This window comes from Bison bison, unplaced genomic scaffold, assembly GCF_000754665.1.
Source record: "Bison bison bison isolate TAMUID 2011002044 unplaced genomic scaffold, Bison_UMD1.0 scf7180017864255, whole genome shotgun sequence".
NCBI lineage: Eukaryota > Metazoa > Chordata > Mammalia > Artiodactyla > Bovidae > Bison > Bison bison.
In genome coordinates this window covers 1681210-1708378 of record NW_011494827.1, presented here as the reverse complement: position 1 = coordinate 1708378, position 27169 = coordinate 1681210, and the positions used below count along the sequence as shown (strand labels likewise).

The 27169-nt window shown below is 45.3% G+C and overlaps 1 protein-coding gene across 1 annotated transcript in view; it reads right to left on the bottom strand.

The window, feature by feature from the left end:
- Positions 1-27169, bottom strand: part of EVC (Ellis van Creveld syndrome) — a 104283-nt gene that overhangs the window by 68948 nt on the left and 8166 nt on the right. Inside the window, exons 4-9 of the mRNA XM_010847795.1 lie at positions 26239-26364; positions 19040-19123; positions 16712-16944; positions 15178-15262; positions 4989-5087; positions 1962-2099 (exon numbers count right to left, since the gene is read on the bottom strand). Of these exons, the coding sequence (XP_010846097.1) occupies positions 1962-2099; positions 4989-5087; positions 15178-15262; positions 16712-16944; positions 19040-19123; positions 26239-26364 (765 nt within the window). The remainder of the gene's footprint in view (positions 1-1961; positions 2100-4988; positions 5088-15177; positions 15263-16711; positions 16945-19039; positions 19124-26238; positions 26365-27169) is intronic.

Below are 27169 nucleotides of genomic sequence, written 5' to 3'. Positions count from 1 at the left end.
TTCTACATCCCAGAAGAGGCAGCTCTGCATCTTCTCTTCCTATCTCAGAGAACCAGGATGCCCACTCTATTGTTCTGAAAAACTCATAATTCCCTTAGCATCCATGACATGATTTTCTCCTGGTTCTTCAAGGTCTAGACTCTGCTTCTTGTTTTGATTCTTCTTGAATCTTGCTCCTTCAATGCTCGCAGGATCCAAGATTTGGCATAAGGCTTTTTACTACCCCTTCTACATGCACTTCTGGACCACAGGCATCTCTGTTATTGGATGATACCAATTTTGTTGTTCAGCCGCTCAGTCGTATCCAGCTCTTTGGACCCCGTGGACTGCAGCATGCCAGGCTTCCCGGTACTCCTGGGCCAGGGGCATCTCCATTATTGGATGCTGCCAATATGTTAGAGAATCTCCTGAGAACTATCAATCCTCTGCTTGAAATGGTCAGACAAGGACAAGATGTTCCACTGCTCTGGGGAGACCACGGACCGCTGGAATCTGGGTTAAGCACCCTCCCTGAGCTTTCTCATCTCGGACATCCTTGTTCTCCGTGTGCTCCTACTTACCTGAGCTCAGTGGAGACGCTCCATCTCCAGGCATCTCCAACTCAAGGTATCAAGCCACATTCAGCATTTTCCCTCCTGACTTCCTGTCATACTGGGGTCTTTATTTCCATAGACCTGACGCTCTACACCCTCTTCTTCCCACCATCACCTCCTCAGACACAACCCTCTCAGCTCTCCCACTTTTTCTTACCTCTCCATCCCTACTGCAAATGCTTTCCTGAAATTCCTACTGGATTAGCCCCCAAACTCCTAACGACCCTCTGTTCAGCAGCCTAAGCAGTGCTTCTAAAACAGAATGAACCAAGCCACCCTCTGCCACTTCAGTGACTCCCGTCTCCTTGGCATGAGATGAAAGCCCTCAGGGAAGACCTCTGGCTTTATCTTGCTCAGCCTGCTTCCTGCCCTGGCTCCCTTCTCTGCCCACCCACTGGACAGCATCCATCCACACTTCCCCCAAAACCTCATCATGGCTCTTTCTTCTATTCAGACTTTCCTAACTCTAGAGAGTAAAATGAATTGCTCCCTGCACTGTACCTCAGGCTTCCCATATATCCATCTATCATGGTCCCTGTAAGCCACAAAGTCCTCACCTGCTCACCTATTGGTACCCCCACCAGACTGGCCTGAGCATCTTCCCACAAGGGCCAGGTCTAAGTTCACTGTAAATTTCTAGTGTCCAGCATAACACCTGGGTGCCAAGGAAATATTTGTTTAATTCAGAATATGTGAACAGTGGGTAGTAGAATGTCAAAGCAAAAAAGAGAATTTGAGGGAAGCCATCCTCTTGAGGATGATTGAGCCATCCTCATAGCTCAATCCATAAAGAATCTGCCTGCAATTCAGGAGACCTGGGTTCAATTCCTGGGTTGGGAAGATCCCCTGGAGAAGGAAATGGCAACCTACTCCAGTAGTCTTGCCTGGAGAATCCCATGGACAGAGGACCCTGGCAGGCTACAGTCCATGGAATTGCAAGAGTTGGACACAACTTAGTGACTAAACCATTCATCCTCTTTGGAATTTAAAACATGCTTTTATTAGTGATGCCTGGAGTTTGAGCAGTTAGCAGCTGGCATCTGCTCTAACCCACAGGGCAGTAATGTCACAGAGGGTTAGGACGATATTTGCTTTGAATGATAAAAAGATCCATCTAAAATTTAAACAAGGAGAATTCATTAAAGGAAAAAAAAAAGACTCCCTCAGTAAATCTTGGCCCCTTAATTATACCTTCTCTATCGCTTAACTTCAGAAACGGGATCCTTGGCTCCAGGGTATATTTAATACTCAAATACAACAGAGAATTTGAGTATTAAACATGCTTCTAGGTACCAGCTCTTTAATCTTGCCAAATGAACTGTCCCAGAAACCATGCTTTTTATAGGGGAAAGAAAATCCACCACATACATTAGCTATTAGCTGCTCAGAATATTCTCTTTCCTTCTTTTCCACATCTGCCAGGGTGATGTATTCGGAGTCACCGCCACCCAACATCTCTGTGTTTGACAGCTTGACCTGAAGTCTCTTTTCTAATTCCTCCAAATCCTGGAGAAAAAAAGAAAAAGACAAAGAAAATGTATCTTAAATTCTAGAGAAGAAATGCTTTTAATTTTTTACCACATTATCATAAAAAATTTCTTATGATAATTAATGCTCTGGGTATTGTCCTACTGAAGGATTGATGAAAAAAATCTATTTTTCTCATTAAATGTACAGCCTCAGGAATACTGGATTATGTATTTTCTTCTGTATTTTCCTCACCCTCCCCCAAAATAGGCCATACTTTAAAAACAATGAAAAGTATCTTCCAATCTTGATGAAGTTCCAGGAACATGTCATGGTACTCTGGAGTGTTGGGATGGAATATTTCCTCTCCACTCCTCTGGTTTCCACGGGGAAGGATTACTTAGTACACCCCAGGGAGGAAGTGATATGTATTTGATTGGTGGTTCAAAAGCAGGAAGTGAGCACAGTGCCTAGCTTGCCCAGCCTCATCCTCTTTGGGACAGACCATTCAGGGGAGGCCACCACCCTGGTGTGGCTTCAGTCTAGAGTGAGCTGGGAAGCAAGGGTCCCTCTTGTGTGTGGGGAGGTCTGAGGTGGCCCAGCTTTGCCAGTAAGTGATTTAGGTAAGCAATTTAGTTAATCCCGGATTCAGCGTTAGGAAGCCATGATTGCTATATATCTAAGTCACACCCTGCAAGCAGGTTCCTCTCAGTAATTAAGCTGACATTTGTATATATGTCTCCCCAACACTCTCTTAATTAAATCAGATCTTAGAAGGAAAAGGAGAAGTCTATGTATGGAGTCTTTCAAAACCCCACATAGAATGTGGGTGGCAGTTCTGTTTTCTCCAGACCTGTGTTCACTGGTGTGGGTTCAGGTTCATTAGGAAAACTACTGTTGATTGTCCAAGTGGAAGTCATATGTGGCTTCTAATTCTCTACAGTAACTCTACCAGAAAGAAATGAGGGTTCCTTTCTAGCTGAGGAAACTCATCTATGGGAAGTTGAGATATCTTGTCCAAAGTTCCTCAGTAGGAAGCGGTATGCTAGGTTAGGTCCCTTAGGCCCATGGACTCCAGAGACCCACTCTTCCAACTGCATGCATTATCTGCTTCTCTCCAAAGCAGCTGCCATTTCTGGGTACTTCTCATCCTCATACAGAGGTTCTAAGGCTGCTGTCAATATTAAAGGAAAGAATGCATTTAAAGTCCTCAGACAGATGACATTCAGTGAATAGTAGCCACTATAATAATTAAAATGCTCTGTAAGTGGTAGAGGTGAGATTTGATCCCAGACCTGCAGACACCAAAGCTCTTATTCTTGCTATATGACATACGACATTGTTTCATTACTCATATAACTGCAAGTATCACCACATAATCAATATTTTTTGTTGTTGGAGAGTCATTTAGACTCATTGAACCTCAACTTCTTCAGCTGTAAACAAAAATAATGATGGCCACTCACAGGGCTGCTGTGAAGATTACATGTAAAGCCCTGTGTGCACTGCCTGATGATCACAATGGTGGTGGTACCCAGGATGATGACAAGAAAAATGAAGATGGTCTGCCTTTTCCTTGGGAGGTAGTGATGGATCCTCCCACATGGAATCCAGAGGAATGAAGACGAAACATTCTTTCCCAGTCTCCCAAACCTCATGGTGGTGGTGATAAGGATGACAATGATGACCGTGATGAAGATAATGGTGATGGCGGCAGTGAGGGTGATGACAATGATGGAGTGACGATGATGAGGATGATGGTGGAGGGGGTGATGGCCACGGTGATGAAGATGATAATGACGCAGATGATGCTGGTGATGGGAGTAATAAGAGTGATATCAACACGGTGGTGGTGATGATGAAATGTTGGTAGTGCTTTTGGAAATGAGGATAAGCATGGTGACGGTGGTGGTGCTGACAGTGATAAGAATGACAATGAAGATAATGATAACGGTGGTGATGGTCATCATAAGAATGATTATGACAATAACAAAGATGGTGCTGGTGATGGTGACATTGATGATAGTGATGCTATTATTATGATAATAATGGCAATGATATTGATGATGATGGCAAAGATCATATAATCAGTGTCTAGCTGCTACTGAGTGTTCATTGGAAGGACTGATGTTGAAGCTGAAACTCCAATACTTTGGCCACCTGATGTGAAGAGGTGACTCATTTGAAAAGACCCTGATGCTGAATAAGATTGAAGGCAGGAGGAGAAGGGGACGACAGAGGATGAGATGGTTGGATGGCATCACCAACTCAATGGGCATGAATTTGGGTAAACCCTGGGAGTTGGTGATGGACAGGGAGGCCTGGCATGCTATAGTCCATGGGGTCACAAAGAGTCAGACATGACTGAGCGACTGAACTGAACTGAGCTGCTATTTTGCTACATGTCTCATACACAACTCTCTTCTCCTTTCTGTAATCCCGTAGGACAGGAATTACTATCCCATGGCACAAATGAAAAACCTAGCATTCTGAGAGTTTGTGAAAGACAGACCATGGTATCAACCTCTACTGCCCTGATTCGTTTTGCTGTGCATAAAACAATATAAAGGTTGTATAGAAGGCGAGAAGAATGCAAAGTGGTGTTAAGAGTTGTAACTAATAAACCAAGTATGTATTTTAAAATTCCCCCAAACTGTACAGAAAATAACATCAATAGTGGTTCTCTTTGAGTACTGGATATGACTGACATTCTTTTTTCCTACTTCCAATATTTTTCCATATTTTAATAATATATATTATTATCTTTATATTTATACCTATAGCTTTATATACCATTATATTGTGTTGAAAACTGTATGTTGTAATAAAGTATTTTTATACATAAAAGATACTTTCCTATGATATTATGTTTTATATATCTTAATAAACTATTTTTAAGTTACTTTGCAATATAGGTTGAAGACTTACATTTTCTTGCTTTGAAAGAATCTTCTGGTATAATTCATCATCAGACTTCTTTTTAGGGAGAAGGTCAAGGAGGCACATTTTAAAAATTTGAATAAACATCTATTGCCAAAAAGGGAAACAAAACAAGAAAGATTTAAATAATGGTATCTTCACCCTTCCTTCCTTTTTCTCCTACCACCTTCTTTCTCCACTTCCCCCCATAATTTTTGCTCTAGGAAAAGACCATCAGATTTAAAACCATGACAGTGGTCTATAATGAACTGTGTTTTCATGAAGCTTCTAAAGAAAAATGCCTCGTCTCTCCCACACATATTTATAAGGAGCCTGCTCTTTGGGAAACCCCCCACTTTCCCCATTTCCATGAGTGAAGAAAACAGACAAGGAAAAGGGGGAGTTGCTTCTCTGTGGAAACAATCAGAAGAACACTTGTAAGAAATTAAGATGTGTAAAGTCATCCACTCCGGCTCCCTGTCTCAATGGATGGAGGTGTCCTTTAAATCAAGAAGGGCCCTCCAGAGGCAGGGACACCTTGGCAAGTCCAAGGGTGCTGTCTTCACAGTTTGTTTAGTCATTCGCCGATTGTAGGACATCTGAGTCTTTCCCGTCTGGGGTTATTCTGAATAAAGCTGCTTTGAACATTCACATAGAGACTTTTGAGTGAACATAAGTTTTTCTGGGATGAATGTCCAAGAGTACAGTTGCTGGTTCTTCTGCTAACTGCATGTTCAATTTTATGAAAAACTGCCTGTTTTCTGGAGTGGGCTTTTATACTCCTACCAGCAATGTATTAGTGATCCAGGTTCATCACATCCTCACCAGCATTTGGTGTTGCTGCTGTTTTTATTTTAGCCATCTTGATAGGTATGCAGTCACATCTCATGTGGTTTTAATTTGCATTTCCCTATTGTGGGGAAAGGAGAAGGCAATGGCACCCCACTCCAGTACTCTTGCCTGGAGAATCCCATGGATGGAGGAGCCTGGTAGGCTGCAGTCCATGGGGTCGCTAAGAGTAGGACACGACTGAGCGACTTCACTTTCACTTTCCACTTTCATGCATTGGAGAAGGAAACGGCAACCCACTCCAGTGTTCTTGCCTGGAGAATCCCAGGGACGGGGGAGCCTAGTAGGCTGCAGTCCATGGGGTCGCACAGAGTCAGACACGACTGAAGCGACTTAGCAGCAGTAGCAGCAGCATTGTGGGGAAACAGTGGAAACAGTGTCAGACTTTATTTTTTGGGCTCCAAAATCACTGCAGATGGTGACTGCAGCCATGAAATTAAAAGATGCTTACTCCTTGGAAGGAAAGTTATGACCAACCTAGATAGACACGACTGAGTGACTGATCTGATCTGATCTGATTGTCACCCTGCTTATTTAACTTCTATGCAGAGTACATCATGAGAAACACTGGGTTGGAGGAAGCACAAGCTGGAATCAAGATTGCCAGGAGAAATATCAATCACCTCAGATATGCAGATGACACCACCCTTATGGCAGAAACTAAAGAGGAACTCAAAAGCCTCTTGATGAAAGTGAAAGTGGAGAGTGAAAAAGTTGGCTTAAAGCTCAACATTCAGAAAACGAAGATCATGGCATCTGGTCCCATCACTTCATGGGAAATAGATGGGGAAACAGTGGAAACAGTGTCAGACTTTATTTTTTGGGGCTCCAAAATCACTACAGATGGTGATTGTGGCCATAAAATTAAAAGACACTTACTCCTTGGAAGGAAAGTTATGACCAACCTGGATAGAATATTCAAAAGCAGAGACATTACTTTGCCAACAAAGGTCCATCTAGTCAAGGCTATGGTTTTTCCAGTAGTCATGTATGGATGTGAGAGTTGGACTGTGAAGAAAGCTGAGTGCCGAAGAATTGATGATTTTTAACTGTGGTGTTGGGAAAGACTCTTGACAGTCCCTTGGACTGCAAGGAGATCCAACCAGTCCATTCTGAAGGAGATCAGTCCTGGGATTTCTTTGGAAGGAATGATGCTAAAGCTGAAACTCCAGTACTTTGGCCATTATGAAAAGAGTTGACTCGTTGGAAAAGACTCTGATGCTGGGAGGGACTAGGGGCAGGAGAAGAAGGAGACAACAGAGGATGAGATAGGTGGATGGCATCACCGACTCGATGGATGTGAGTTTGAGTGAACTCCGAGAGTTGGTGATGGACAGGGAGGCCTGGCGTGCTGCAGTTCATGGGGTCGCAAAGAGTCGGACATGACTGAGTGAACTGAACTGAAATGAACTGAATGGCTTAAGGGAATGACAGAGGATGAGATGGTTGAATCGCATCACTGACTCAGTGGACATGAGTTTGAGCAAGCTTCAGTGATGGTGAAGGACAGGGAAGCTTGATGTGCCGCAGACCACAAGGCCACAAAGAGTAGGTCACGACTGAATGACTGAACAACAACAATGGCTTAATGATGTTGAACATCTTTTCATGTGCTTCTATGTGTGTTTACCTGTCAGCCGTATATTCTTTTTGGTGAAATATCTGTTCATGTATTTTGCCCATGTTCCAATTGGATTCTTTATTATTTCTATTGAGGCTTGAGAGTTCCTTATATATTGTAGGTACTGCTGCTGCTGCTGCTGCTGCTGTTAAATCGCTTCAGTTGTGTCCAACTCTGTGCAACCCTATAGATGGCAGCCCATCAGGCTCCCCCGTCCCTGGGATTCTCCAGGCAAGACCACTGGAGTGGGTTGCCATTTCATTCTCCATTGCTAGTTCTTTTTTAGAATGTGGTTTGCAAAATATTGCCTCAGTGTTTTCATCCTCTCAACAGGGTATTTTGCAGAGCAGAAGTTTATTTTGATGAGTTTCAATTTATTAGTTTTCCCTTTTATGGACCATAATATCAGTGTTAATCTAAGAACCCTTTGTTTAGATCCCAAAGATCTTCCTCCTTTTTTTAAAAAAAGATTTACAGTTTTATACTTTAAAGTACATGAGCCATTTTTAGTTAATTTTTGCATGAGGTATGAGGTTTAGCTTGAGGTTCATTTTGGTTTACTTATGAATACTCAACTGCAGGTAATTCATTGAAAAGATTAACATTCCTCCACTGAACTGCCTTACACCTCTGTCAAAGGTCAGTTAGACATATTTATAAAGCAAGGCATCTTTTGTTTTTGAGAAGTAATTGACATAACCAGCTTTGTTCTTTCTGAAGATTGCTTTGGCTATTTGGGGGTCTCATGTGTCCATACAAATTTTAGGATTTTTGTTGTTGTTCTATTTGAAAAATACCATTCAGATTTTGATAGGGACTGCACTGAATCTGTAGATTGCTTTCAGTAATACAGATATTTTAACAATAGTAATTCTTTCAATACATGAGCACGGAATATCTTTCCATTTATTTGTGTCTGCCTTGATTTCTTTCATCAAAGTCTTAAGTTTTCAGTATACAGGACTTTCACCTCCTTGGTTAAATTTATTCCTTGGTATCTTATTCTTTTTGATGCAATTGTAAATGGGATTGTTTTCTTAACTTCTCTTCCTGTTGGTTTGTTTTTCGTGTATAGAAACAGGGCAGATTTTTGTATGTTGATTTTGTACCCTGCAACTTCATGGAATTCATTAGTTCTAATAGTTTTCTGTAAAGTCTTTTCTATGTATAAAATCAGGTATTTTGAAAAGAGTCTTTACTTCTTCCTTTCCATTTTGGATTCTGTTTATTTCTTTTTTTTGTCTAACTTCCCTAGAAATTCCAGTACAATGGTGGATAAAAGTGGCAAGAGTGGGCGTACGTGTATTGTTCCCGATCTTAGAGGCAAAGTTTTTAGCTTCTCACTGTTGAGTATGATGTTAGTTGTGGGTTTGTCATGTATGGCCTTTATTACATTAAGGTACATTCTCTCCATGCCTACTTTGTTGAGAGATTTTATCATAAATACATGTTGAATTTTGTTAAGTGCTTTTTCTGCTTTGAGATGATCATATGATCTTTATCCTTCATTTTGTTAATGTGGTGTATCATGTTGATTGATTTGTGGATGTTGAACCTTCCTTGCATTTCTGGACTAAATCCCACTTAATTATGGTGTTAAAAAGTGAAAGTGTTAGTTGCTCAGTCCTGTCTGATTCTTTGTGACTCCAGGGACTGGGGCCGGCCAGGCTTCTCTGTCCATGGAATTCTCAAAGCAAGAATACTGGAGTGGGTAGCCATTCCCTTTTCCAGGGGATATTCCTGATCCAAGGCTTGAACCTGGGTCTCCTGCACTGCACGCAGATTCTTTACCATCTGAGCCACCAGGGAAGCTATAACCCTTTCAATCTGCTGCTAAATTTGATTTGCTAATATTCTGTTGAGAATTTTTGCATCTGTTTTTACCTGAGATGGCAGTCTGTATTTTTTTTTTTCCAGGAATCTATCTGGTTTTGGTATCAGGGAAATGCTGGCCTAGTGAAATGAGTTTGGAAGCATCCCATCCTCTTCAGTATTTTGGAAGAGTTTGAGAAGGGTAGGTATTAAATCTTCTTTAAGTGTTTGGTAGAATTTACCAGTGAAGCCATTGATCCTTCTTTTTTGATCAGGAGATTTGTCAATTTTGTTTATCTTTTAAAAGAACCAGACATTGCTTCGTTGATCTTTTCAATGCTTACTTTTTTAGTCTCTATTTCATTTATTTCCACTGTGAACTTTGTTATTTTCCTTCCTTCTACTAACTCTGGGCTTCTCTCTTTCTTCTTCTAGTTCCTACAGGTGTAAAGTTAGATTGTTCATCTGAGATTTTTCTTATTTTCTGAGGTAAGCCTGGATGGCTATGAATTTCCCCCTAGGAACTGCTTACGCTGCATTCCACAGATTTTGGTAAGTTTTATTTCCACTTTTATTTGTCTCAAAATAGTTTTCAATTTCTCCTTTGATTTCTTCATTGGTTCATTGGTTGTTCAGTAGCACATTATTTAATATTCACGTATTTGTGATTTTCCCAGTTTTCTTCCTGTACGGGTATCCCTAGTGTTATTGAACTCTGCTTTAACCACACTTTGCAGACATTTCATTTTTATAAATCAAAGGTACCAACCATGTGTTGAGCAAGTATTTCATCATCACTTTTCTAGCAGCATTACCTCACTTTGTGGCTCTGTGTCACATTTGGGTAAGTCTTGCAATATTTCAAATCCTCCACCAGCAAAAAGATTACACTTTGCTGAAGGCACAGATGATGGTCAGCATTTTCAAATAGCAAACTATTTTAAAATTAAGATTGCATATTGTTCTCTTAGATATGCATTGCACACTTAATAGACAACAGTACAGTGTAACTATAACTTTCATATGCACTGGGAAACCAAAAGCTCACGTGACTCACTTTACTATGATATTCACTTTACCGCAGTCATTTGAAACCAAACCTGCAATATCTCCAACGTATGCCTATAACTGATTTCTGGTTTCGTACCACTGTGGTTGGAAAAGATGCTTGATATGAGTTTGCCCTTAAATTTATTGGGACTTCTTTTGTGGCCTCATTATGCTTGCCAATACTAATAAGCTCTAAGAAGATAAAAGTTGGCCTGGCTTTTTACCCACTGAAGTCTAAGGCTATGTAAAGTAACATTCTTTTCTCAGGATGTCCATCTCAAATCTATTTTCTTTTTGACCCCAAACCGAAACAGTAATGTTTATTGGTTTTGTCCCACTTCCTTAAATTTTAAAAACTTTTTCAATTTAGAATAATTATGGACTTAGAGGAAGGTGCAAGAACAGTAGAGTTCTGTGTGCTTTACCCCCAGGTCTGCTATTTTACATCACTGTGGTATTAATATCATATCAAACCTGGAAATCGACACAGGTCCAGTACAGTTAACCGACCTTACTCATTTTCTATTCATTTTTGCAGGCTTTCATTTGTGTGTGTATGTGTGTTTGTGGTTTTATGCAATTTACCTCATGTATTCCTGTGCGCTTCCCAGATGGCTCAGTGGTAAATAATCTACTTGCCAATATCTAGTTTCAGTCCCTGGGTTGGGAAGATTCCCTGGAGAAGGAAATGGCAACCTACTCCAGTAGTCTTGCCTGGGAAATCCCATGAACAGAGGAGTTTGGTATGCTACAGTCCATGGGGTTGCAAAAGAGTCTGTCACGATTTAGTGACTGAACAATTGATTCCTATAACCACTGCCACAAACAAGATAGACAATCTTCCAGCACCAGGAGAAACCCCCGGTCCTACTGCTCATCTGACAGTAGCCACCCCCTTCCCACAGACCCTAATCTATTTTCGTCTCTGCCATTCTGCTCTTAAAGATGCTCTTAAAAACTCCTAGACAAGTCCAGCACCCTGTCTTCCTCAAGGGCTGCCAGGGAGCTCTAAGCTTCTGGTCTGAGTCACTTCTGAAATCTGACTTGTGATAACAAATCTCTACCAGAGGAACAAAATTTGAAGTCTTTGTATAACATGGCTCTCTCCTCCTCCCTGTGTTTCTCTAGGTCCTCACACCTGAAGACACGCCCTGCAGAGAATGAAAGGCCAGGCTTAGAAACACTTCTCCCAGCATGATGTTGATTTCAGCCAGACACATTTCTACTGAGCACCTACTCTATGCAGGGCATTGTTCTGGGCTCTGAGGATACACAGGCTTTGTACTCAAACAAACCTCATTTGGGTTCTGACTCTGCCATTTACCAGCTATGTGATTTTGGGCAACTAATTGACATCTCTGAGCCTCAGGTTCTTCATGAGTAAAACAGCAGTGAGGTTTCCATGAGATCAGACATTTAAAGTGTTTAGCCCAGCAGAGTATCAATGCTTCATAAACAGTGCTGTAATGATGCTGGTTACACATCCCCAAAGAGCCCAGAGCTTTGCCCACAGAGACTTTTCTTTTCTATGTGTTTTTTTAATTTTCTTTTATTTTTAACTGGAGAATAATTACTTTATAATATTGTGCTGGCTTCTGCCAAACACCAACATGAATCAGCCATAGATATATGTATCCACAGAGACTTTTCAAAGTGGGACAACTTAACTCCATAATTCCATAGAGTAAGAGCTGGAAGTATATTATTTTCACACCTATCCTAAAGTGGCCCAGAGAGGGAAAGTAACTTAGCCACAGTAACACAGCTGTTAAGTGTCAAAGGGTGGATTAGAACCCAAGTTTCTGACTCTTCAGTTCAGTCGCTCAGTCATGTCTGAATTTTTCTGACCCCATGGACTGCAGCATGCCAGACTTCCCTGTCAATCACCAACTCCCAGAGCTTGCTCAAACTCATGTGTATCGAGTCAGTGATGCCATCCAACCATCTCATCCTCTGTCATCCCCTTCTCCTCCAGCTTTCAATCTTTCCCAGCATCAGGGTCTTTTCCAATGAGCCTGTTCTTCGCATCAGGTGGCCAAAGTACTGGAGTTTCAGTTTCAGCATCAGTCCTTCCAATGAATATTCAGGACTGATTTCCTTTACGATTGACTAGTTTGATCTCCTTGCAGTCCAAGGGACTCTCAAGAGTCTTCTCCAACATCACAATTCATAAGCATCAATTCTTCAGCACTCAGCTTTCTTTATGGTCCAACTCTCACATCCATACATGACCCCTGGAAAAACCATAGCCTTGACTAGACGGACCTTTGTTGGCAAAGTAATGTCTCTGCTTTTTAATATGCTATCTAGGTTGGTCATAGCTTTCCTTCCAAGGAGCAAGTGTCTTTTAATTTCATGGCTGCAGTCACCATCTGCAGTCATTTTGGAGCCCCCCAAATATAGTCTGTCACTGTTTCCATTGTTTCCCCATCTATTTGCCATGAAGTGATGGCATCAGATACCACGATCTTCATTTTTGAATGTTGAGTTTTAAGCTAGCTTTTTCACTCTCCTCTTTCATTTTCATCAACAAGCTCTTTAGTTCCTCTTCACTTTCTGCCATAAGGGTGGTGTCATCTACATATCTGAGGTTATTGATATTTCTCCTAGCAATCTTGATTCCAGGCTGTGCTTCATCTAACCTGGTATTTCTCATGATGTACTCTGCATAGAAGTTAAATAAGCAGGGTGACAATATACAGCCTTGACGTACTCCTTTTCCAATTTGGAACCATTCTGTTGTTCCATGTCCAGTTCTAACTGTTGCTTCTTGACCTGCATACAGATTTCTCAGGAGGCAGGTAAGGTGGTCCGGTATTCCCATGTCTTGAAGAATTTCCACAGTTTGTTGTGATCCACACAGTCAAAGGCTTTGGCATAGTCAATAAAGCAGAAGTAGATGTTTTTCTGGAACTCTCTTGCTTTTTCGATGACCCAAAGGATGTTGGCGATTTGATCTCTGGTTCCTCTGCCTTTTCTAAAACCACCTTGAACATCTGGAAGTTCTTGTTTCTGGTGCTCTTGGAACTTTCCCAGTTCCAGTTGAAGTGTCTCCCTCCATGGAAGTCTGATCACCTCCTCAAAGCCTACACACCCTCAGGTCGTCTCTTATACACTCTCATGGTACTCCATCATTTATTTGCTTTGTCATATTTTTTGCCTCTGTGCATTTTGTGCAGTCTTTTGATTGCCATCTCTCCCCTGAACAGTAGGCTCCATAAAGGCAGGTACTGCTCAGAAGGGTAGGGAGGCTACCCACAGGAAAGATGGGCAGATGAGTGATGGTGAATGCTCTGTCCACGACAACAGGCTGCTTCCCTGTGGGCAGTCGCTGGCTGCTCCAGGGGTGAGGCTGGCCAGGACTATGTCCCTCACCAGCCCGATGGGGCTCTGAGCACAGAAACAATCACCCCCAGGGAGCAGAGCCTTGGAAAGAATTGCCAGGGCCACCTGCACCCAAGCAGGACCAGGTGAGACTGATGAAAGCAGACTGCACTTCAGAAGGGTGAGTGTCTCATACCTGGGCTTCTGCAGGGGCCACACAGGAATCTGGAATCCTAGGATGATTCGTGGTTTCACATACTGGGGCCTGATCATGATGATTGTTCTGCTTACATAGAGCAAAACTTCTTTCTGTTTTGTCTTCAATTTAATGTCCTTTTATTTTCCCAGTTTCTAATGGAGCACCTGTGGGCCTATCTATGTCTGTCTGTCTTTCTCTCCATCTACCCCTCCCCTTCTCTTCCTAACAGGTCTTCTCTCTCATCCCTTTTCTCAGGAGGTCTCCTCCCTCACTCAGTAATTCAGAGGATATGTCTCAAGGAGAAATGATTCCTCCTCTTAAAAAAAATTTTTTCTATTTGGCTGTGCCAGGTTTTAGTTGCAGCACGTGGGAATCCAGTTCCCTGAGCAGGGAGTGATCGAACTGGTGCCCCCTGCAGTAGGCGGGTGGAGTCTTAACCACTGGGTCACCAGGGAAGTCCCGATAATTCCTCTTTTAGCCCGAGTGGCCTTGCTGCCTGGCTAGCCCAGGGGCTTCTGTACTGCAGTGGGACTCATTCCTCTGACTTCCTGTGGCTTGGATCCAGTATCAATTCATGTGTGCCCGGCAGAGACTATCTTGTTTCCTGATGTCCATGGCTCTGATTTCTCCTCTCTTCACTCAGACAAGGTACGCAACTACGCATCTCAGCCCCAACTTAGCACTTTATGACTTAGGGCCTATCTCCTCTCTGTGCCTCAGTTTCCCTATCTGTAAAGTGGACATATTAATGGCACCTACCTTGCCAGGTTTTATGGGGTTTAACATAACCACTTGTGTGACAGCCCCAGGCTTAGTGTGTAGTAAGCACTCAATAGTTAGTGATCCTAAATCTTATGATCACCATTATCCTTCCTCCAAAAATACTGTTCTCTTTGTTCTCTGTCTCCATCAAGAGGTGTGTCCAGAGAGTAGGTACCCAGCCATCTGCTTAACCCCCACATGTGTACATGCCCAGTCATTAAGTCGTGTCCAACTCTTTTGCAACCCCATGGACTGTAGCCCGCCAGGCTCCTCCATCCGTGGGATTTCCCAGGCAAGAATACTGGAGTGGGTTGCCATTTCCTTCTCCAGGGGATCTTCCTGACCCAGGGATTGAACCCACATCTCCTGCATTGGCAGGCGGACTCTTTACCACTGAGCCCCCAGGGAAGCCCTTAACCCCCACAGTGCTGTACCCCATCTGCAGGCATTTTGTGGTCGGATGCCTAGTCTCTCTCTCCCCACTCAGCGGTGGCTCTGCTGTCACTGATGCCCATTTCCCGAGCGTCCCCAGGACTCCACACACACGGAGGGCAGGCCTCTGGGTCCTGAACTCCACCTACCATGTGCTTCTCCTGCCTCAGGGCCGCGTCCAACTGCAGCAGGTCTTTTAAGTGAAGGTTGTAGACACACAAGTCAAGGTCCACACTGAAAAATGCAAAGAGGAACAGAAGAGACTTTCAGCGGATTTCAAGTGGGGCCCGAGGTTGCCGAGTTATCAGGACAGCCCTGCTCAGGAGGAGCCACGGTGTACCCTGACTGCAGACGTTAAATTCAGCAGTGTGCTAAGATTCCTCATGGCCACCCAGGGCGCTGAGGAGAAATCAAAGAAGACATCTGAAACCCACGTGTGGCCAGAAGGGTACAGCTGCTCGGGAATCAAAGACAGGAGACAGAAAAGATGGAAGGTAAGAAAAATGAACACTTCCTCTGGCCCCGCCCCGGGCATTTTCAGGTCTAGCATCAAGTGTCATCCTTCCCCTCTGCCATCATGCACACATTCTCATGCCCATTTTACAGATGGGAAAACTGACTCAGGAAATCAACAGTCAGAGAAACCTAGTAGAAATCATGTGGTCATAGGGGCAGATAAGTGACAGCATGTAGATAAAGGCCTTTGACTTTTTCTCCTACACAAGCAAAGATGTTTTAAATACTACACTCCCACCTGAGCTATTATGAGTTCTCTACATCTGAATGCTCAGAAATATCCCTTTCCAGCCTGGCAGGGGAGCCAAGAAAGCTCCAAGTCAATGGCGTCCGTCCTTTCTGGGGCCCCCTGCAGGGTCAACATCTTCTGAGCCCGCTCTCTCCCCAGTTCTGAGCCAGGCTGTGCCTTGTTCATCTCGCCCAAGGCCCGCGGGGACTTGCAGAAATTCAGAGTCGACAGGGGCCTGAGGACCAATACACAAATCTGCTGACTCCTTTACTGAATAATTACTGTGTGCTGAACTCTGCTCTGGACTGGGCACTTCGGCAGTTTAGAGCGTGGACTGCTACTGGGCACTTCGGCAATTTAGAGCGTGGACTGCTAACGACAAGGCACCAGGGTCAAACTTGACTCCAACACTCACCTGCTGTGTGATCTTGGGCAAGTCACAGCCTCTCTGTGTCTCATTTTATTCTTTGTAAAATGAAGGCAATATTAGCATCTACTTCACAACCTTAATGACTGAAGGCTGTTAAGAGGAATTAATTATTTGACTCATGAATATTTATTCATCACTGCATCTGTCTCAGGCTCCCACTGGCTGGTAGGACACAGCTGTGAATAAGACAGATCTGGTCTTCATGCTCACAAGATAATGTCTGCAAAGTGCTTAGTATTTTGTACACAGAAGGCACTTAACCAGTTCCAGCACTGCTATGCAGGGCATGAGGTAGGTCAGTGATTAGAAGAGGCCCTCCTATCTCTCCTCAGGACCCAGGCTGGGTTCCCTAACCCCTCTGCCGGCCAACGCCACATGTTCAGCTCCAGCTCTGACACTGGGTCGCTGTGTGTCCACGGCTGAGTCCTTAACCACTCTGGGCCTCCGTTTCCTCCACTGACCAGGATATGGCCTGTCGGTCTGAGTCCTCCACCTGGCCCCTCCTCACCTCTCGCAGGTCAGCACTTCGGGGAAGCTGCTCGCCCCGAGGAAGCTGCGACCCAGGAACCTGTCGTCGCTGGCGGCTGAGTGGACGCTGGAAGAGGAGCTGCAGTCATCCTTCTCGGCCTGGCTCAGGCTCCCCAGGCTGCTGGAAGGGGACGCCTCCAGTGGCTGGTTCGGCAGGACGGCCTGCTTTAAGGTTTCGTGCAGAGATGGGTTGGAGGAACCGTCGGCCAGAGGCTGGGGGATGGGAGACAAAGCACCCTCTCAGTCCACGTGACCTATCACCAGCGTGTTTCTGTAATTCTACCCACGACACATGCAGTGGGTCCCAGGAAGGCCAGGCCAGGGAGGATGGGGAGGGTGTGAGTGGATTTTGCAGCTTCTACCCCAGGGGCATGGCCGTGGCCCCAGGGACCCGCATCACAGCTCCTGTCTCATCCTTCGTCCCTGGAGGCCAGCCCCTCTGAACCAGGCTCCTCCCCGCCAGCTCTCAGACCCCAGGCCTGCTCTGTCTGTCGACCCACCTTCCTTATCAGGGAATGCCCCTGCCCCCTGCTATGACCACACGAGGACACAGCCTAGTGCCTGGCACAGCCGGAGGGCTCAGCAAACATCAGCCGTCCGTGTGTCCAGCCTCAAATCTGCTGCTCCCAGAGGTGTGTACAGAGGGCACTGAGCTGGTGACCAGCTCCAAACCCTCACTGTCATCCCATGCTTCTGGGCCTTTCCGGACTCTGGTTCCCATGCCTCAAATTCCCCTCACTCACCGTCTGTGGAGCAGAAGCCTCCTTCCCTCCGGACACAGACCCTTGCATCTTCCTTCCCTGCTCCCTGGGCCCAGCCCGGGGTGGAATCCACAGGTCCCGGGTCACTTCTGTCCTGCCTGCTACCACACACTGTCCTACAAGATCTGCAGGGCTGGGAGGGCCTCCAGGTGAGGACAGTGCCCTCCTGACCACCGGATAATCCGCAGTGCCCACCACCGAGCCTGCCCAGCACAGGTACTCATGAGGAATAAACGCCCTGAATCTGGGAGTTTCGAGCTGTCACCCACCCACCAGATAGTGAAGGAAGTGGTTCCTAGTGTGTGTCTAGGAGGCAGTTCCATGAACTATAAGCAGTTACTGCTCACTGTGAATGTTCCACAGAAAAATTAGTTTAGGAAAGTCTGTGTAAACAAAGTAGAATCATTTATCCCCCCTTTTTGGCCGTGTCACAGCTTATGGGATCTTAATTCCCCAATTAGGGACTGAACCCGTGTCCCTTTTTGGGAGCATGGAGTTTTAACCACTGGACCGCCAGGAAAGCCCCTGGAATCATTTCTTTGGTGCAGGAATTCTCAGAGCTTTCGATACGCCCTGCTGTCCTCAAAAGCAAATAATAATTTAAAAAACTGAATGTACTGAGTGTGCAGACATCATAAACTATTCTAAGTCCTACACCCAATACCCCATCTAACCCTCAAGATGACTAGGTGAGGCAGAAGGGCCCTTTATCCCCATTTAGTTGATGAAGAAACTGAGGCCCTGAGAAGTCAGGAAATGGCTAGGAGTAAATGGCTGAGCTGGGAGCTAGGTTCAAGCCTGTCTTCTTTATCACCAGGAGAGCAGGCCGTCCTTTCCTTAACTTACTCAAGCAGGAAACTCCTTCTTTCATGGAGCATCTCCTAGGCCGAGGGCTCCCCAAAGGATTAGGGATTATGCTGCCCTCTGCAAAATGCCTGGCCCCAGGTGTGAACTCCTGGCTCCAGGTGTAAGACCTGCGGGTATGACTCTGGCCCAGCCACTTCCTGCAGCATGACCTCCGACAGGTCATTAGCCTCTCTGGGCCTCAGTTTCCTTGTGCATTAAGTGGAGATAACGGTATTATTTTCCTTACAGGAACATGGCGAGGAGAACTGAAACGCCTAATGTATGACAGATGCTGAGTGTTACGCTGGCCCCACAGTAAGTGTTCAGTTAAGTGTCAGCTGCTGGCATGAGTCCTGGGGTCTCTGAATGAGGAGTAATGTTAGTAACTTATATCAGCATCAGTATTTGTGTCAGTGTTGAAAGAGGAGAGTGGATGCTGCCCTGCTGGGCTGTCGCCTGGCGTTATGAGAATACTTGCTCCACCATGGGCATACCCTGCGCCTGACAACACCATCGTAAAATGGATCCACCCTAAGGGCATGGTCCATTACAAAGCCACAAAACTATCCCTATTAAAATGGCTTGCCATAAAATCCTCAAGTAGGACCCCAAACTGCACATTTGCGTCTCCCCCCTCCTACCCCAATCTCCAGCACGTTACTGGTAAATTGCATTTCTAAGACGGAGCTCAGGACGCTTACCCTGAACTTCTGATTGATGGGATAGACGACTTTTGCCTTCAGTGCAAATGCTGTGATATTGCTGTTGAAAGATGGCTCGTATTCCTGGGAAGAAGAAAGAATAAATGGCGTGGGGAGGCTTTTGGTGAAATGAAGGACAAACCACTGAGTTTCCAAAGTGCCACATCCCATTGGTAACAGTGGCCCTGGGAAGGGACGGCAGTAGACACATTTAGAGCCAAGTAGTGCTCACTTGCTAGGAGCATGGATGGATGGATAGATGGACGAATGGATGGATAGATGGATATATGAGTGGATGGACAGATGGATGGGGCAGGTGGATGGATGGATGGATAGATGGGTGTCCGGATGGATGTGGGAGAGACAGAGGTACAGATGGGTGAGGGGATGAATGGACAGATGTTACAAAGCACATTCTTCATTTAATTCCAAGTCTTCAGCTTTGGAAGAAATAAGGAATTAAATAACATGACAACACCAAAACTTTTCCTAAAAGTTGTGAATCACTTTAATATTTTTAGCTCTACCAAGTGTATAAAAACTTACGTGTGGCAATATTCGTGCAAGTCTTTTGATTAGATCATAAAATGAAAAGACGTGCTTTGGCAGATCTTTTCACTTTTCTGAGCCTCCATCTTCCCAGACAGGAAGCAGGTAGCCTATCTCCCCCAGGGACGGGGATGTGGATATGGACAAAGCCCCCAGCGGAGATGCTAGAACAGATCCCAAGTGAGGCGATGGACCACTTTGAATCTCAGTAGTAAAGAGCTGCCATCAACCTCTGCTCAGGATCCATCTCCCTGACACAGCTGGACAGACTGACTCGTAGCCTGCTCCACGGCCCCACATCCTCTCTGTATCGCTCTCCTGTTAGGGTCACCCCTGGCCTTTGCACAGTCAGTGCTGAATAAGGGCTTGGACACATCCAGTGGGTGAATGAAGTCAAGCAGACAGACCGGTCAGGAGCCTGGCCCTCCAGGTAGGGAGGAATCTCAACTCAGCAATTCTGAACCAGATGCCAACACCTTTCTACTAAATCTTAAAAAAAAAAAAAGAACTCCATGACAAACGATTGATTGCCAATTGCCACATTCTCCTTGGAACCCCATACCCTATCACGGGGAATGCAGAAGAACTTATCACTTCCTCACAACGTGAAACATTGAAACAGGACCCGACAGAGCCTGTGATGTGGGTTGTACCCATCTTCAGAGAGGATTTCACCACAGTGCCCTTCTAAGCGGGACAGAAGGAAGCTCTGTGGCAGGGCCCCAGGTCTTGTCATGTCTGTCTCTACCTGTGCATGTGCTAAGTCACTTGAGTCATGTCCAACTCTTTGTGACCCCGTGGACTGCAGTCCACCAGGCTCCTCTGTCCATGGGATTCTCCAGGCAAGAATACTGGCGGGGTTGCCATGCCCTCCTCCAGGGGATCTTCCTGACCCAGGGATCGAACCCAGGTCTTTATGTCTAGCTGCACTGGCAGGCAGTTTCTTTACCACTGCTTACAAAAACAGACTCAGATGACAAGAATGGGGGACGTCCACCAACATGTGCCCCCTCCTTAAACTTCCAAGGATGCTGCCATTTCCCAGATGGAGAAGATGGCACAGAGAGGCTGAGCTGTGCACCCAAGGTCACACAGCTACTAAATGTCCAGATCGGGACTAGAGCTCAGATTCCCTAGCTCTCCTCTTCAGCTGCCACTGTCCGTCTCCTTCCATGAGATAGAAATGAGAGGGAGAGCCATGCAATTGCAAGGTCAGTGGGAGTTTAGAGGAGAAGCCCCCAGGTCAGCCTCACCACCCCCCAGGGACACAAGTTCAGATCCGGAGGTACTGGTCACTCCCACACCTGCCACATCCAATCAACCACGAATCCCACCACCCTAACCTTCTAAGCATCTCTCTAGGGCCACAATTCAGGCCCAAGCCATCATCGTACTTACCCCAATGGGTTGAAACAGCCTCTTACCTGACTCCCTGTGCATGTACCAAGGACTTACTGCGTGCTACCACTGGATGGATGTCTGCTCATTTCACTATGATTCAGTCATGATCATGCCCATTTTATAGAGAGGTAAAGCAAGGCTCAGAGGTGGACACTTTCTAATCCAGTCTCCCCAAAGCAATCAAATGACTTTTTAAAAAAAAAAATGATTGCTTTTTTTTTTTTAATTTTTGGCTGCACAGGCTCTTTGTTGCAGCATGCATGCGAACTTTCTCTAGTGAGAGCACTCAAGCTTAGGTGCCCTGCGGCATGTAGAATCTTAGTTCCCCGACCAGGGATCGAACCTGTGTCCCCTGCATTGGAAGGTGGATTCTCAACCACTGAACCACTAGGGAAGTCTCTCAAACAAGCTTTTAACCATACAACTCCCCTCGCTTCCTGGCTTTCCTTGGATTTGAGCGAATACAGAATAGCTGCCCCCAGCCCCCAGCAGCCCATCAGTCACAGTCTCTTGAATCTTTGCTGGGAAGATGGTACAACAGCGTGGCAGTAAGACCAAAAAGGCTGACTTCAGAACTGGTGACATACTTTGCGAGGCCCAGTGCCAAATGAAAATAGGGGCTGGCGTGCGTGTGTGTGGGAGGGGCCCTTAGTCAAAAGTGGTTAAGAATTTCAAGACAGCAAAGTCCAGGAACAGGGAGGGGGTAACTGGGCAGAGGGCCTCAGTGGCCACACGGGAGGTCATCTGCCTATGAAGCTGGGCTCCAGAGATGATCCGGGGAAGACACACTTCTTCAAGGAAAGATGAGGAAGCAGAAAGGGTGCTGTGCGTTTTGACACTTCTTCCAAACAGGGGTGGAGAGAAAGGACAGAGTGGACGGGGGTGGAAGATGAGAGGAAGGATTGTTCTCTGCCTTCCAGGGGCTCATCTTCTACAGGGGCGACACCAAACACACACTGCACTTCAGGGAAAAACATAATATAAGAAATAAAGGATGTAGACGCAGGGGTCCACCTGAGATGTGCAGAAGTGGAGCTGAGGACCAGGAGCCTGGGCCATTTCCAGTTTCTCACAGTGCTTCTTATTAAGTTCCGCTGTCCTCTAAATTCTGATCATCTCCCCAACCGTAGCAACACAATTATTCAGAAAATAGGTTGTAGTGCAGATTTACAATGTAAAACTTCTTCAGCTGAAGCAACGCAATTATTCAGAAAATTAAAACATAATTGTCGGAAAAGAAAAACCATTTCACTCGCCCACAAAAGGTACTCTTTTCAGCAAATGCAAAGACACATCCAGAGGGGAGCTGTGCCCCACCACCCCTCCCTTCTCTGAAGCCAAAGGACAGGACGAGGCTGTGAAGCAGCAGTTCCCAGAGTCTTCTGGAACTTTCTGTGTATTTTTGGCTAATGTGAGCTATTTATCGAAGCAGAGTTCATGCAAGGAGTGACATGGACCCCAAATGCCTTGGTTTTCTGGGCATTGGAGGGTGTCAGGGTTACAGCTCATCGCCCTGTTAAAGTCAGCCCTGCCCTCATTCCTTGACAAGCTCAGTCTGCTGTAGACAGGGGTATTTCGGCAAAGCCGGTCACGGGAACAGGTAGATCTGTAACTCTTGGCAATTATTAGCTAGATAATGGGCAGTGGCGAGGCACAGCTAAATAGTTCACAGGTAAAACATTACTAGGTGGAAGAAGTGGGTTAGCCTTCTGGGAGGCAGACAGACTGGGCTCCCCAGCAAGGACTGATTCATTCTGTGCTAGAAGGATTTACAGAGTTGATTCCTGGGTGACCCTAAGGGGCCACCACCACCACCGTCATCACAAAGCTCAGAGCCTTGAGGCTCAGAGAGGTTGTGTCGCTTGCCCAACAGCACACAGCACACAGGTGGCAGAGCTGGGCCTGGGTTCCAGGATTCTGGATCCCAAAGCCAGCGTTTTTGCATCATATCTGAGGTCGTCTTCTATGTGAGAAAAGTTTTTTTCAAATAGGTTTATTGAGATATCATTCATGCTACTAAACTGTGTAAATTGTACAATGTAATGCTTTTTGGTGTATTCACAGATACATGCAGCCCTTGCTACAGTCAATTTTAGAACATTTTTGTCATTTTGTAAGAAACCTGTACCCTTTAGCTGTCCCCTCTACCCCTCCCACCCCCTGTCCCTACCCTAAGCAACTACCAATCTGCTTTTGGTCTCTTTATGTTTACCTGTTCCAGACATTTCAGATGCTTGGAATCTTATGACATATGGTCTTTTGTGACCAGTTTCTTTCAGTTAGCATCCTATTTTCAAGGTTTATCCGTATTATTTTTACGACTGAATGGTATTTCATTGTATGGAGCGACCACATTCTGATTACTTGTTCATCAGCTGATGGACATTTGGGGTTTCCAAGTTTGGGCTACTGTGAACAGGGCTGTCAGGAATATTTGCCCACAGGTTTTCTCATGGATCTTTGTTTTCATTTCTGTCAGCAGAGTTTTAATCCTACGTGGTGAGGGGATCAGAGGGAATGAGAGAGACAGATGAGGGAGAGAGAGAAACTAAGACAGAGTGACATTCCACAGCCGCACTGTCACACAGAGACACGTGGAGACACAAAGAGAGAGATGGACATACAGGTGGATGCAGTGATACACACACAGACAGACACTGGAGAGACAAGCACCTGGAAAGAGAGGCTGAGCAAGTCAGCTGGAGATACACAGCACAGACGAGGACAGGCGGACTCATCTCTGGGAACAGCCAGGTGCTCTCTCTTCCTCTGCAGCTCTGGGGCTTCCGATCCCTGAAGTACGGATAGGGTGTGACTCTAGAAAACTGGATTTTCAGCTTATCCAGAAGCTTCCCCTATGGATTTCCAACTTTTTGGTGAAATTTGTTTTAAAACACCCGGCCCGCTTTCCTCCTTTGGTAAGCGGAGGCTGCAGTCAGGTCCCTGACTGTCAGGGGCCATGGGGGTGTGGGGACGCAGCCCTCCCGGACAGGAGTTGAACATCCCCGGGTCCAAATATCAGCTTCAAGGCTTGGGACAGTGACCTGGCTCCACAAGACTCAGTTTCCCCATCTGGAAAATGGGCATATAAACAAGGTCTATATCATGGAGTGCTGAAAGGATTGCATGAGAGAATTCACATGACGGTTTACATCACTCAAAAATGACATACGTAAAAATGCCTTGAATCCAGTAGGTGCTAAATAAGAAACTTTGTTCTATCTTTCTGCCTTTCCCAGCATCTTTCTCTCTTTCTTTCTCACTCTTTCCCTCCCTCTTTACCTAGATGTCTATATTTACCTTTTGGCAATTGATGCTGAATGACTGGAGTCTGTGGTACCTTCTAGGGACTAGGAAGTGACTAGAAGTCACTCATTCTTTCTTTGGAAGAAATGCCCCCTTCATCCATGGCACTCACGTATGAAGTGATACCCTATGGGCTGACTCAGGATGGGGGACGTCGGGGGAGGGGACAAAAAGAAAGGTATAGGGAACATCCATCTCTTAACATTTCCATCAGAGGCCCAGAACTCCCACTCCCAGATACTTACTCAAAAGAAATGAAACAAAATGAAAACAAACTTACAGAATATCGGAAATAAAAGCAAAAATAAACAAATGGGACCTAATTAACCTTAAAAGCTTTTGCACATCAAAGGAAACTATCAGCAAGGTGAAAAGATAGCCTTCAGAATGGGAGAAAATAATAGCAAATGAAGCAACTGACAAACAACTAATCTCAAAAATATACAAGCAACTCCTACAGCTCAACTCCAGAAAAATAAATGACCCAATCAAAGAATGGGACAAAGAACTAAATAGACATTTCTCCAAAGAAGACATACAGATGGCTAACAAACACATGAAAAGATGCTCAACATCACTCATTATCAGAGAAATGCAAATCAAGACCACTATGAGGTACCATTTCACACCAGTCAGAATGGCTGTGATCCAAAAGTCTACAAATAATAAATGTTGGAGAGGGTGTGGAGGAAAGGGAACCCTCTTACACTGTTGGTGGGAATGCAAACTAGTACAGCCACTATGGAGAACAGTGTGGAGATTCCTTAAAAAACTGGAAATAGAACTGCCTTATGATCCAGCAATCCCACTGCTGGGCATACATACTGAGGAAACCAGAAGGGAAAGAGACACGTGTACCCCAATGTTCATCGCAGCACTGTTTATAATAGCCAGGACATGGAAGCAACCTAGATGTCCATCAGCAGATGAATGGATAAGAAAGCAGTGGTACATATACACAATGGAGTATTACTCAGCCATTAAAAAGAATTCATTTGAATCAGTTCTAATGAGGTGGATGAAACTGGAGCCTATCATACAGAGTGAAGTAAGCCAGAAAGAAAAACACCAATACAGTATACTAACGCATAAATATGGAATTTAGAAATATAATAACAATAACCCTGTGTACGAGACAGCAAAAGAGACACTGATGTATGGAACAGTCCTATGGACTCTGTGGGAGAGGGAGAGGGTGGGAAGATTTGGGAGAATGGCATTGAAACATGTAAAACATCATGTATGAAAGGAGATGCCAGTCCAGGTTCAATGCACGATGCTGGATGCTTGGGGCTGGTGCACTGGGACGACCCAGAGGGATGGTATGGGGAGGGAGGAGGGAGGAGGGATCAGGATGGGGAGCACATGTATACCTGTGATGGATTCATTTTGATATTTGGCAAAACTAATACAATTATGTAAAGTTTAAAAATAAAATAAAATTAAAAACAAACAAACAAACAAACAAACTTACACACACTCACAGATGCCTTGTTCAGAATAACCAGGCATGGAAACCAACCCACACTTGGTGACACATCCCCACAGCAGACTGAGCAATTGAAAGGGACAAATGACTGATCAGTGCAGCAACCTAGACCAGCAGGCACAAGAAAGCGTGTGATTGCTCTTATGTAAAACTCGAGAGCAGCAAAACCAATCGTGGCAATGGAAACTGTAGCAGTGGCTGTCTGTGCAAGGAGCACTGAAGAAATTTCTGGAATAAAGGAACATTCCTGATTGGGGTCTCGGTGACAAGAGTGTATGCACTTGTCACTCATTAAACTGTAAGTTGAAAATCTGTGTTTTTAGTGTGTAAGTTATACCTCCAAGAGATGCCTACTGGAACATGAAATCTGTTGGGGCTCATCTGGATAATCTGTGTCCTGGACACAGGACATCCTACGTGAGCCTCCTCCGATGCACCCCAACACCCCACTTACGTCTAGAGGCTCCTCATCCTTTGAAGTCAGTGCTTCTCTCTTCCTCCTCCTGGATGGGGACCCAGCTGCCGACGGGGTCTGGATGTTAGACTCCAAATTCCTAAGCAGACTCTGAGTGTCGTCTTTCTAAAACCCAAAGGTGGAGGTGAGCGGGACAGCATGTCAGGGTCGGTCAGCCGAGCGCCCTGCAGAAGCCATCAGCCCCCCTCCGCCCAGCCGTCATGTCTACTGGTCTCCGCCCCTCCTCCACCGCCTGGCCCTCTGTGTGCAGTGCTCCCCTCCAGGCCCACTGGAAATCAGCTCCACATCCTTCAAGGCTGACCACGTGTCACCTTCCTGACAATCCCCCAAAGCCCCATCTCAGTGTCCTCAGGCCCTGGAAGTGATACTTGGCTCGAGGCTCATTCCATTGTTCTTCTGAGTTGGTCACCACCATGGCTGCCACCCCCAGTAGCCTGAGAGCTCCTTGCGGTGGGGCAACAGCTTAACACGGATTCTGGTCACAATATTTTCATTAAGTTCAGTTCAGTTCAGTCATTCAGTCGTATACAACTCTTTGCAACCCCAGGGGCTGCAGCACACCTGGCTTCTCTGTTCATCATCAACTCCCGGAGTTTACTCAAACTCATCCATCAAGTCAGAGATGCCATCCAACCATCTCATCCTCTGTCGTCCCCTTCTCCTCCTGCCCTCAACCTTTCCCAGCATTAGGGTCTTTTCCAATGAGTCAGTTCTTTGCATCAGGTGGCCAAAGTATTGGAGTTTCAGCTTCAGCATCAGTCCTTCCAATGAATAGTCAGGACTGATTTCCTTTAGGATTGACTGGTTGGATCTCTTTGAAGTCCAAAGGACTCTCAAGAGTCTTCTCCAACACCACAGTTCAAAAGCATCAGTTCTTCGGCACTCAGCTTTCTTTATGGTCCAACTCTCA